Here is a 13731-nt window from a genome sequence, read left to right as displayed (position 1 = left end):
TGTGCACGTTCTCCCACTTAAAAAGATGAGAGAGGCCTGTAATTTTCATCACAGTTCTGATTGTCCTGCTATACTACTGGAAAATAGGTATTTGGTCAATAACAATAACTAGCCACGTTTCACCTTCAATGCCCTTGCTGATGGAAGGAGGTTTTAACTCAACATCTTACGATTTTTTACTTTTTTTTATTTTCATCACCCAGTGCTCATACCTAAGTAACAGTCCTGGGCATTGCTCTCCTCTGGGAGGGCCCTACACTGAGCTCAGGTCTCCTTCTTATCCTGAGGAAATCCAAGTCATTATTATTATTATTATTTTCACCAGACAGGGTGAGGGTTCTCTGACCGGACGTAGCGCGTTGAAGGATCACATTATTCCGGCCAGATCCTCCCCACCCCATCTGGCGCCCCGGTTGGCCAGAGGGGGCATGTGTAGCCCAGGACTGCTGCATGTTTTTGTCAGGGTAGCTCCCATTAGCTACCCAAGGGAACACGGGGAGTACATACAAACTCCACACAGAAAGGCCCTTTCACCAACCCCACCCAGGGTGTGGGCACTGAAGTCACGGGAGAACTAACACGCACTTCAGCGCCCACAGCGTCCCCGGCGGGAATCGAACCCAGGACCTTCTAGCTGTGAGACAGCTACCTGCACTACCTGCTGTGCCACCGTGCCCCCTCTTCCATTTTCTAATAATTGCTCCCACAGTTGATTTCTTCACACCAAGCTGCTTACCTATTGCAGATTCAGTCTTCCCAGCCTGGTGCAGGTCTACAATTTTGTTTCTCAAGTCCTTTGACAGCTCTTTGGTCTTGGCCATAGTGGAGTTTGGAGTGTGACGGTTTCAGGTTGTGGACAGGTGACTTTTATACTGATAACGAGTTAAAACAGGTACCATTAATACAGGTAACGAGGTGAGGACAGAGGAGCCTCATAAAGAAGAAGTTACAGGTCTGTGAAAGCCAGAAATCGTGCTTGTTTGTAGGTGAATAAATACTTATTTTACTGAGGAATTTACCAAATAATTAAGTAAAAATCCTATAATGTGATTTCCTGGATTCTTTCCGCCCTTTCTGTCTCTCATAGTTGAAGTGTACCTATGATGAAAATTACAAGCCTCTCTCATCTTTTTAAGTTGGAGAACTTGCACAATTGGTGGCTGACTAAATGCTTTTTTGCCCCACTTTATGTTAAAAGTTAATATCACAGAAACCAACTCAAAACCATATTTCCAGATGAATTTTGAGAAGCTAAAGTGGTCACATTTGCTCATTTTTAGCTTTCAGAAAAAAAACTGCAACTATTTCATGATAACAAAGACCAAGAGTCACCAAGAAAAGCTTCACCCTGAACATGAGCAGATTTGGCACAAGTGTTTTGAATGTTCTGACTGGTTGAATTCCTGGAAGCGTCCCAGCGGGCAGAACTAAGGGCTCATGAATATACATTTCTGTATTCAAACTATCAACACATTATTGAGGCTACCAGAATTTCTTAAGTGGAGACATAAAAATTACAGCTGGATGTCTTTGTTCAGTAAATATCATGGACTTTTTCTTCTATTTCATAAGGTTACAGATTGTTGTTTTTCAGACATTCACCATTTTTCTGTCCATGCCCATGTTAGTAAACGCAGTAGTTAGAAATACAGTAAAATGCCGACTGAGTCAGAAACGTCTGCAGCCAAAAAACAGAAAAGCTTTAGACTCTCATGTTGCTAACAATCTAGGCTGTCTTGGCATGATGATCAGGGAAATTGTTTTTTTGTGTGAGACGTCTTGGAGTGAATTTATTTATTTTTTGTCTTGCTAGTGTGAGGAAGAGCATAAACATGCGAGATTCTACCACTCTAAACAGTTACTACAATGCACTGAAATGCACCCACATGCTGGTTGTTACCAAAAAAACACAGGCAGGTTCTCTACCACTCGTGGTTCAGAATTATGAGCTTCCAGCATGAAACAGCATCAATTTTCAACCTCAGATTTGTTTATATTTCCCAAATTCAATAGAGATTTAGCAGTTGGAGGGATGTTATTAGTTCTAGCATTACTCCACTGGATATCCATGAAGCACATAATTAGTTCTAACTTATTTTGTTTGTCTTCAAAGCTTAACATGGTTTTGTTCTTCTGTATATTTCTGAATTTCTTTCAATTTCATCAGCTCTGTTTGATTGTCTGAAAGGTCTGGAGGATAGCAAGCAAAGTACTGTAGATGTCGCTTTTGCAGTGGCTTTGGGATATCTGGAACAGCCTGTTATCTATTGGGAAATTTAAAACAAAATGTATAAGTTGTTGTTGGCTTTTAAATACACTTTACGTGATTAAAATTTTAAGCATTCTAGTTCTCAATTTTTCTTGTTTCTATTTGGAAGTAATTCTTTAAATGTCCCAGTTATTTTAGTCTTTTTTTCATTTTCAAATCTGTATTGCTTTGGTTCTTTTATCACCATGAGCATTTGCTTTTTTTTCCCGATGCCTGTATGTTGTGTACAGCACTCTGTTCAGCTCGGGCTGTTTTAAAATGCACTTTATAAATACATTTTATCTTGACTCTATGCTCACATTATTTAAAAGGATCAGCTTATATTAGTATCACTGGGCTCCATAGGCAAAAAAGTTCCCTAAATGGCTGCTTCACAACCCTTTTAATTGGTTTTAAACCAACATTGTAAGAGAAACAAACAAAGTGGCCAGGGCTGATTACAATGTTCGCTTGGACAGGATTGATTATATCAAGTTCATGATCAAATATCTTGAAAGTTTACCATATCACATATTTGAAAAATAATCTATGTCCAAGTGCACGCCCTGATTAAAGCCTGCGTTTATATAAAAGCAAAATCTAGTGCATGATAGATACCTAGATACATATAATATATTCACTGCACAGATACACAAGAGGAAGTCTTATGAGACCAGTTAAGAGTTTTCTAGTTTGAAACATGAAGTGTTAGCAGATATGGCCAATGCCTTTGCTGTCATGGGACCAAAGCCTGCCCTTTTGCTGGCCTAAATCCACAATTTTCTTTTGCTAACATCAACATACTGCAATCCTCTTACAACAGTTTCCTTTCATCTTTTTTGGCCACAGGTATCATACAGCTGACTGCTTTTTCAATCCTGCATAGAAGCTTTGCTCTACCAAACAAATAGTGATGTACAAGGCTTTCTACTGTACATTATTCGTGAAATTGCACAGAACACGTACAGTGTGAAGGCCCTATTGTATCTGTAGGAATTTTCTTTCTTTATTCTCGTTTTTCTGACGAAAGGAGGGCCTTTTTGCCCCCCTAAACGTGCACCAAAAGTCACCAAATTTTGCACGCAAGCCAGGTCTGCCGAAAAATTTGATATTTCATGGTTTGCATTAATGGGCGTGGCAAAATGGCTCAACAGCGCCCCCTAGAATACTTTTCTTTACCATAACTTTTGAATGGTTTGACATAAAGAGTCGTGGGTGGTGTCATCGGATTCGGTATTGAGTCCTTGACCATAATTGGTAAAAATTAGCCCCGCCCCTTCTTCTGATTGGTTGTTCCTATTTTCTAATTATAACTTTTGAATGGTTTGACATAGAGAGTCGTGGGTGGTGTCATCAGACTCTGTATTGAGTCCTTGACCTTAATTGGCCTGAATTAGTCCCGCCCCTTCTTCTGATTGATTGTCCCTATTTTCTGCTATAACCTTTGAATGGTTTGACATAGGAAGTCATGGGTGGTGTCGTTTCTGATATGCTTATGGGGGGCGGTGACCATGAGTGCGAGGGCCCGTTCATCGCTGCTTGCAGCTTTAATTTTTTTTTATTTTCGCAAGCTCAGAAGTAGTTGGACAGTTGAACAGGTGTTTGTGTCTACTTTACTGATTTCAAGACAAGTTTAGGCAGTAAAAAAGTAAAAAAAAAGTTTAAAAAAAAAATCTGATTGATTCCAAGAGTGGTCCAAAGATGTGTAAGAGTATGAGGATAATCGATAGACCTAATAAGCAAAGGATTCCTATCGATCAGAAACTTCAACAGTGTTCTACCCGAAACTTTGGCAAATTATTAAGATTGCAGGAACTTTGCAGACGCAAGCAACACAGAAAAACCCTAAATCTGCCGAGGTCAACTAGAGTGGACAAGAAAAGCAGCTCTACAACAATAAACCAAATCAGGGGACATTTTTGAGGAGGTAAAGAGTCCTTTTCTAAGATTTCACTGAACAGATTTGATGAATGCAAAGAAAGAGTCTAGCTAAAAAAGAAAGCCATTCATAAAACTAAACAACAAATAGGCTAGTTTTTACTTTGCTAAAAAAAAAGAAAACAAACAAACAAAAAAAAAGTTATGTTCAGAATTGGCTATCATCAAATAAACTATTGTTAAACAAAAATAAATCATGTTCAATGTTGATTGGTACCAGATTAGGCCTTGCAAATAACTCAGATCTCAATATTCTTTTTAACGATGGCTCACCCCTTGAACAGGTGACCTCATTCAAACACCTCGGCCTCTGAATCAACCCATTATTTACCTTCAAACATCATATCGAGTCCATCACAACTAAAGTACATCGCAACCTAGGCATCCTTTACTGTTCAATAAACTGTTTCACTCTACAAACAAGGAAAATAATTGTCACACAACCCATTTTAGATTATGCTGATGTTGTCTACCAGAACACTTATGAATCACATCTTCAACTCCTCAATGTCATTTACAACAGTCTCTGTATATTTGTCTTAAGGTGCCCATACCGAACTCACCACTGCTCCATGTATCAATTAAACTGGTTACCCCTCAGCTCAAGAAGACAATACCACTGGCTCCAACTCATTCAAATGTATCCACTTTAGTTATCCATCGTACTTAAAACAATATTTGATTCCATGTGTGGTAGGTCTTGGGGTCTGGTGTGTGGGTGGGTTTGTGTGTGAGAGCCTTATGTATTATGTATGTTGTATGTAACTGTTTTGTACTGTGTTGTATGTTTTATGTTGGACCCCCTCGAAAACGAGATGATTCAACTCAAGGGGCTATCCGTTAATACATTTGTTCTAAAAGAAAAAATGACATAAAGACCCATCTATACTACAAGGAGCCTGAGAAGAGTATGAACGTATGAAGAAGAAAAGGCACACACACACACACACACACACACACACACACACACACACACACACACACACACACACACACACACACACACACACACACACACACACACACACACACACACACACACACACACACACACACACACACACACACACACACACTATATTTTGTTAATGCCTCCCAGAGATAAAAGTAAAGTTATTGAAAAAAGAAAGCCTCTTGAAATCACATGATGTTAATTAAAGTTGCTACAAATTGAGTGGAGCACGTGCATCTTTATTTTACAGATGCACATCCTATTTATAAACTGAATGTGTTTGTTATTCTCAAATCCTTGAATTGAAGCCAGAACTCTTCACACAGTCGAAAATCACAGTTTACTTGTTTCATTTCATGTAAATTTTATGAGAGAAGTTTACAAGTGATAAACCAAAAAAAAAAAAAAACCTTTCCGTAAAAACATTGTGCCTTTTTGTTGGTTTTTGCTAAATCACAAGTAGTGCTATCCATGTCTATACTACGTAGTGGAGGAAAGCAGAAAGGGGGAAAAGGTTTTGAGGTGCCAATGGAGAAATGTCTTAGAAAGTGCATCTGTTTCAGCCAAAGAGCTGTTTCCAGTAGAGTCCGGCTGAGTTTTCACTCAGAAGTGCAAAACTAGCTTTTATTATCACTTATGTTGCTAGTGGGAGGGTTGAAAATAAAAGTTATTAATCTCCAAGCAAAAAAGTGTCATGATATTTTGCCAACCCCAAACACTTCTGCTTACTGTTAAGAGGAAATTTTGTGTAGAACGTTTACTCCCCACTATTCAAAAAATGTTTAGGCTACAGTACGTACTGATTTATTTTCTATGCAGAAAACATGGGATTATACCTTATGTTTTTGTCTTCTTTTACTGGCTATTATATTGGAAATAACACCTTCCTTTTATGAATGTGGATAACCACCACTCAAATTCTGGAGTAAATATGAATAAAAACGTCAAAACTGGGAATGGCAAAGTTTGGCTTTTTGCTTTGGTTGCTGCATCTTCAGCAGTGAACAAACTGTATACTGCAACATTTTTCTAACAATCCTTTGAGGCTTGAAAACTAATCTCCGACTGCTATGGATTTGGTGAGTGTTAATGCGATTTAAGCCTTAAAGTGTTAATCCTTAAGATCCTTAAGACACTCAATGAATTCCAGTTTGGCAGCATCAACTCTATATGTTAATTACCATCTCTGCTGGCAGTCACCATCATACATGTATCCACATGGATTCACAGAAAAGATGATATGTGACTACTACTGAGAATTAGATAACTAGCTGGTTATTTCTGCTAGGTGGTAAGTGTTGTTTGTGAAGCAGTTATTTCCAATCAGTGAACAGTTGTTCAAGGTTTGATTAAATAAGCACACATTACGTCATGTCAAATATGCTCATTAAGTTTTGTTTTTTTTCTTTCAAACACAATTGGTAACTGAAGTTCTTGTCCCTTCTGTTAGTAATAGTCTTCTGTCAATCATTATGTGTTTACCCAACCAGCTTGTGAGATGTTTTGTTACGGGAATCAAGGTACAAACGGTTGTAAAATTTTCTGGGTTGGAGACCTAAAGCTACATTGCAAGTGTTGGATTGGTAAAACCTGAGGCCTCCTCCTCTGTTTCAAATGGGCATAAATTAGATTAAACCGATGAAACATCCCTTAGCTTTCTTCCATTCAATTCAATTCAAATCACTTTATTTTCACTTTATATATGAATCTCCAGCTGACAACCTGACCCCCTTCAAAAAAAAAATGTAAACTGACCAAGCTAACCAGGTAAAAAAACATTCAAAGTAGACAAAAGACCCCTGAGAGGATGGTCTGGGATTTGAATATGACTCAGTTAATAAGCTTGAAATTCCTCAGCAATCAGTTTGAATTGATACAGTCTTCTGGATGGAAGGTGACATGTCTTCAAAAACCAAGAAAAGAAAGTCTTGTTGTCTTAACTTAAGCCTTTGAGAATTACTCTGGAATTTCCAGGATAACAGAGAATCTACACCAGCCTATGAGCTGTGCTGTGTGTATGCTAAAACCCCAAATGATCACAGAGCCTGGTATTAAGACGTATAAATGTGTACAGTTTCGCTGGTCCTTTTTGTATTTTCTAGACATTGGGTGAGGAAAAATTCCTGTAAAAACATCTTGAACACTGATTTTTGTGACCACAGTGCAAGTTTGACGGTCCTTCTTACAATAATCATGTCATATGTATATTGGCTTCACTAACATTATCTACTTATTAGGAAATACCATTATTAGGGCCCGAGCACCTTCAGTGCGAAGGCCCTATTGTATCTGTAGGAATTTTTCTTTCTTTCTTTCTTTCTTTCTTTCTTTCTTTCTTTCTTTCTTTCTTTCTTTCTTTCTTTCTTTCTTCTGACGAAAGGAGGGCCTTTTTGCCCCCCTAAACGTGCCCAAAAAGTCACCAAATTTTGCATGCAAGTCAGGCCTGGCGAAAAATTTGATATTTAATGGTTTACATTAATGGGCGTGCCAAAATGGCTCAACAGCGCCCCCTTGAAAACTTTGTGCCTCAAGCCCCACAATACGGTTTGACGTACATGCACGAAAATCGCTACACACCTGTATCAGTACACAACTTAAAGAAAAGTCTCTTGGCGACATGGCCGAAACCGAACAGGAAGTCGGCCATTTTGAATTAATCGTGTCACTTTGGCGCAATTTATGCCATTCCTTGGGCAGTTAATACGGCCCGAACCGTAATGTGCCCCCAAGTGTGTTATACATCAAAATGTGCGTCTCCATCCTGCGACAACACGCATTACTTTTCTCTTTCAAAAGCGTTACCGTGGCGACGCTAGACGCCAAAAAGCGCGCCCACCCTTCATCTGATTCGTTCAGACAGAAAAAACTTTGCGCCTCAAGCCCCATAATACGGTTTGACGTACATGAACGAAAATCGGTACACACCTGTATCATGTCGCAACTTAAAGAAAAGTCTCTTGGCGCTATGGCCGAAACTGAACAGGAAGTCAGCCATTTTGAACATTCTGAATTAATCACGTAATTTTGGAGCAATATATGCCATTCCTTCGAGACTTAATACGGCCCGAACCGTAACGTGCACCCAGGTGTGTTATACATCAAAATATGCGTCTCCATCCTGCGACTACGCGCATTACTTTTCTCTTTCAAAAGTGTTACCGTGGCGACGCTAGATGCCAAAAAGCGCGCCCCCCTTTCATCTGATTGGTCCATATTTGATAGTTCCCCAAAAGGCACCAAATTTGGCATGCAAGCCAGGCCTGGCGATAAATTTGATATTTCATGGTTTGCATTAATGGGCGTGGCAAAATGGCTCAACAGCGCCACCTGGAAAACTTTTCTCTGCCATAACTTTTGAATGGTATGACATAAAGAGTCGTGGGTGGTGTCATGGGACTCGGTATTGAGTCCGTGACCATAATTAGTGAAAATTAGCCCCACCCCTTCTTTTGATTGGTTGTCCCTATTTCCTGCTATAACTTTTGAATGGTTTGACATAGAGAGTCGTGGGTGGTGTCATCAGACTCTGTATGGAGTCCTTGACCTTCATTGGCTTGAATTAGCCCCGCCCCTTCTTCTGATTGGTTGTCCCTTTTTTCTGCTATAACTTTTGAATGGTTTGACATAGGAAGTCGTGGGTGGTGTCATGTCTGATATGCTTATGGGGGGCGGTGGCTGTGAGTGCGAGGGCCCGTTCATCGCTGCTTGCAGCTTTAATTTTATTCTTACACCTCTTTTCTAGCACTAAACTTCCGTGTAGTAACTCTTTTTGAAATATGCTGAAGGTCTGAAATGCAAAATTAGTTGTATATTAATAAAAGTAATCAAGCTGACAAAAAAAAGAAAACCACAATCATACATGGGTTTGATTAAAAGAAAAAAAGAGTAAAAGAATATAAAGACATTATTTATTTTGATTATTTGTGTTCTCATTTGGTACCAACTTTTCAGACAGGAAGACGAAATAAAAATGTCAAGAGGATGTAATACTAGAGAAAACACCTGAAAATGGATGCCAATGGGCATCTGGTATCACAATTCACCCAACAGCCATGGTTCCTTTGTTATGTTTACCTTTTTCAAAAAACAAAAGCATCAACCTAAATATTTGACAGAAACTTAAACATAAATCAAATCTTTGAAAAACCGCTGGTTACAACAGTAGCCACAAAATCATATTTCAAAATCAACTCAAGCCAAAAAGGAAAAGCTCACGGGAAGCAATACAAGCAGCACACAAGAGTTTACTAAGTCAGGAACATTCAAGCAAGGTTGACCTCTAGTTTTGTCCTTGTCTTTGTGGAAGCTTAAGAAACAAAGTTTACTCGTGCCAAGCTGCAGAGCAGTACTTATGTAATAAAATGTGTGGCCACAATGTGAGACAGCTGAGGAGAGACCTCTGAGAATCACAAAGGGGGTGGCTCTGATCCCTTAACACAATGATGAAGCTGATGTAATCCAGGATATTCTAATTTTAAACAGTCTCTGCAGCCTGGATATTGAGCTGTTATCTTTAACTACCCATCTATACTATTTACCAAGAGAATTAACAGAATTATCAGAAACAGCCTTTGCTCCATACGTCATCAGCTCATTTGTTGGTAGGCTACAAACACAACTCCTTTGTAGATTTATAGCAAACTCTTTACGATTTCAGCCAAGCCTTTGTCTCCTCTAGACTTCCAATGTGTCAACAGTCTGTCAACTCTTCCATCAGAGAAAATAAAATATTCAAATTGTTTCATGCAAATGTCAGAGATGTGTGAACCTTCTCTGTACAACTTGCCTTCAGCAAGGCAGACATAATGTGGTCTCTCTCCACCACTTACAAAACCCATTGTTCAAAACTGTGACCAAACAAGTGTGAGGAGATGGTGACAGTTAAATGAAGAAACTCTTTGAGAGTGGTTTGAGACTACAAGCTGGGATGCACTCTGTGAGGCACATGGAGATGACATCAATGACACAATGACTGAGTGCGCTACAGGTTCAATCAGTATGTGGAGAACAACATCCCCACCAGAACAGTGAGATGCTTTCCCAATAACAAAGTTTCAATCCCCAGTGACCAGAAACAACAGCTCAACAATGAAAAAAAAACACCAGGGAGGGAGACAGAGGGGATTATTGGGGAGAGTTCAAAAACAAAATCAAGAATAGAGAGAACAAGGAAGTGTACAGAAAAGCATTGGAGAGAAATCCAGCAGAACAGTGAAATAGATGTGTGGTCAGGGATGAAAACAATCACAGGATTTCAAGCAGAGGAAGGATCGGCCAGATGGAGTCAGTGAACTGAACAATGTCTTCAGTAGGTCTGTCTGTCTAGCACTCAGTTGGAGAGATGGAATCATGGCAAAGGCTGCAGGCACATACAGCGTTGACCCCAGAGTCCTGAAGACCTGTGTGGACTAGCTATGTAGCATACTACAGTCCTTCTTAGACCTCAGCCTGACCCAGGAGAACGTTTGAGTGTTGTGGAAGACATCCTGCCTTGTTTTAATACCAAAAGACAACCATCTTATTCATCTTCTCGCAAAAGGTATGGAGCTGTTCCTCTAACATCAGAAATCTTGAAAGTACTGGAGAGACTTATTGACCAACCTGAGTAAGCAAACAAGCACCTACTAGGACCCACTGCAGTTTAGTTATCGTGTTGGAGTTGAAGAGGCCATCATACACCTGCTTCAACATACAATCAGTCCTGAATAAAGAAGGTGGAATTGTAAGGATTGTGTTCTTTGATTGACCCAGATAATTTAGCATCACTCAGCCTGTTTTGCAATGTAAGAAACTAAAGAAGGAACAGGTGGAAACTAGGGCTGGGCGATATATCGAGATTTTAATATATATCGATATATTTTCAAACGCGATATGGTGCGAGACAATATCGTTTATATCGATTTAAAAAAAAAAAAAAATTGAATTTTTTTTTTTTTTTTTTCTAATTTTGATATAGCTTATTTGGTGACAAATTGACTTGAATGTTTTATTTGAGATTTGCACAAATGTTTTGTTATTTGCATTGCAACTGTCAACCTCAGTGGAAAAGTCTGCCTGTTACTGTCTACATTGTATTAATTGCACAGTGTATTTTAATGTAATTGTTATGCAGGAAAGGGATATTTGTTTTATTTTATTCAAGAAGCATTTTTATTCTCTATATGCAGGCAGTTTATTTATTTTGTAGGAAAAGTGCTATATAAATAAAGTTTGATTTGATTTGATTTGATTTGATTTTACCTCTGTTAATAAAGGAACCTGTGTGACATTTGGCACGAGGCTTTGTATTAAAACTGACTGTTTTTTTAAGGGTTTGCCTCAGAAAAAAATGAAGCTAACAGAGATGCTATGCTATAATGCTTTGGGGGAAACCCCAATTATAGCACAGAAAAAATATCGAGATATATATCGAGTATCGCCATTCAGCTAGAAAATATCGAGATATGACTTTTGGTCCATATCGCCCAGCCCTAGTGGAAACTGCCACATTCACTTCATCTGAAGAAATACTGAGGTGATCTGAACGACTACCCTGAGGACAGGTAACTGCTCAACCGCTTTGAGGCAGGGTGTGGGAACAATCGTATCTTGAACATGAACAAGACGAAGGAAATGGTCATGGATTTCAGAAGGACCAGGAAAAATTACACCTATTGATATCATATAAATAACTGTGATCATCTGGACAGCAGTCTGGACTGGAGATACAACACTCATTCTGTCTACAAGTAGGGACTTCTTAAAGAAGTGGAAGTCCTTCAGCATTTTGATGTTGATTACTTCTACAAGTCTGTCATGCAGGGTACAATCTCATCTGCAGGCATCTGTTGTGGTAGCAGAATCGGGGCCAGTTTAAAAAAAAACTGAAGAAACTAATAAAGAAAACTGGCTCTGTCATAGGAACTATTCTGTAAGCTCTAGAGCTGATTGTGCAAAGAAAAAATGAACACTGAGCATCCTCCTCACAATGCCAAGATTAAACAACAGTCCTCAGTCAGTTTCTTCTGATTGGCTGCATTAGAGACAGCTAGAAGAGGTCCTGCCCAGGGCCACACCAGCTACAGTAACTGTTTAAAGAGACTTAAATAGTAACAGTTACTGCAAAATATAAATTATCTTTGGGGAATAACCTTTTTTTAATGGAATTAAACTGAAATAATTACACTGTTATATCACCACACAGCTAATAGGAATTTGATGCATTAACAAGAACAAGTAAACAACATGACCACATTGGATGAAGAGGAGATTATAACATTGCTTTGGTTACATTCTCGGCAAAGGAAACTGCGCCATTGCCGTCGGAAATGGTATATTAGACCATTGAACCAAAGCCGTCGGGAGACTGGAGAGTTTGCCACCCTTGTCTTGCCAGTGCGGGCAATCGATGATGAGAAACACTGGGAATATTTCCGTATGTCATCAGCTTCATTTGACGATGTGTGGTCGGCTGGTGCTCTGACCTGGACCAGCGCCACTCGCGGGCAAAGCGAGTACTGCAGGTCGCGTACGTTCGGTTTTTTTCCCTCCTAAAGGGGAGTTTTTCCTTGCCACTGTTATTCTACTCTCCTAGTGGGCTATTCTCCCACTAGGGGAATTTTTACCTGCTATTGTTTATGTAATAATTGCTCGAGGGTCATGTTTTGGGTCTCTGGAAAGTACCTAGAGACAACTTGTGTTGTAATAGATGCTATTTAAATAAAATTTTATTGCATTGAATTGAAAAAGAACATTAAAACATGCATGCAGTAAATAAAGAAAAGAAGGTAACGAAAAATGCATGCAGTAGTTAAGGGAATTAAACATCATCAAAACACATCATGATTGCAAAGTTTTGTTTGGTAATCAAGAGTGAAAGTGACTTAATTCTCAAATTTTATAGCCAATGTGAACCATAACCCATAAAAAATGTGGGTTGGTAACAGTGACAGTTTATCTGGTGGATAATCTAGTGCTAGAAATAAGCGCATCTGAAATCATTATCTGAGTGAACTTCTACACAATACAGCGGCCAGAAAAAGTGAAGTATCACCAAGTACGACATATAGTTTTTAACTAATTGTAGACTAGTTAGCCCTTTTTTGTTGTAATCCTGCTTACCCGTTATGAGGATCAACCACGATGGCCCGGGGATGTGACATATTTCCTTCCAACAAAGTCTTCCTGGTTTGGGAGGCTTTCTCCAGCCTGGCAACACTGATTGTCTTCCTGTATCCATCATTGGTCCAATACAAGTTCTTCCCAATCCAGTCCACTGAGATTCCTTCAACATTATCAAGTTCTATAACAGAATCAGTAGAATAGTCAATTCACTTAATTTAGGATTATGTTAAAGACTATACAATAGGAATACATAATTGTGAAGTTATTGCAATGCAATCATCAGGAGTTTATTTAAAAAAATGTTTCAGGGCTATTTTCATTTGAAAACATTTTTTTGCTTGATAAAAATGTTGTGCTTCATAGTTACATGAATGTGTTATGTATATCTAATGTGTCAACAGATTTTAAGACACTTTATAAAGGTTTGTATGAAAATTATCATTCAACAATTGCTTTGGGCAGAAAAAAACAAAAAAAAAAGAAACAAAGC

At 38.9% G+C, this 13731-nt stretch overlaps 1 protein-coding gene across 1 annotated transcript in view; it reads right to left on the bottom strand.

Annotated features, from left to right (window-relative positions):
* lrp1bb (low density lipoprotein receptor-related protein 1Bb) overlaps nucleotides 1-13731 on the bottom strand; it is a 520571-nt gene that overhangs the window by 246130 nt on the left and 260710 nt on the right. The window contains exon 14 of the mRNA XM_061722939.1: nucleotides 13239-13419. Coding sequence (XP_061578923.1) covers nucleotides 13239-13419 — 181 coding nt within the window. The remainder of the gene's footprint in view (nucleotides 1-13238; nucleotides 13420-13731) is intronic.

The sequence above is a fragment of the Cololabis saira genome, chromosome 6 (assembly GCF_033807715.1).
Source record: "Cololabis saira isolate AMF1-May2022 chromosome 6, fColSai1.1, whole genome shotgun sequence".
In the NCBI taxonomy this organism is placed as follows: Eukaryota; Metazoa; Chordata; class Actinopteri; order Beloniformes; family Belonidae; genus Cololabis; species Cololabis saira.
Note: the sequence above shows the minus strand (reverse complement) of the source record. Positions and strands in the feature narration are given on the sequence as shown.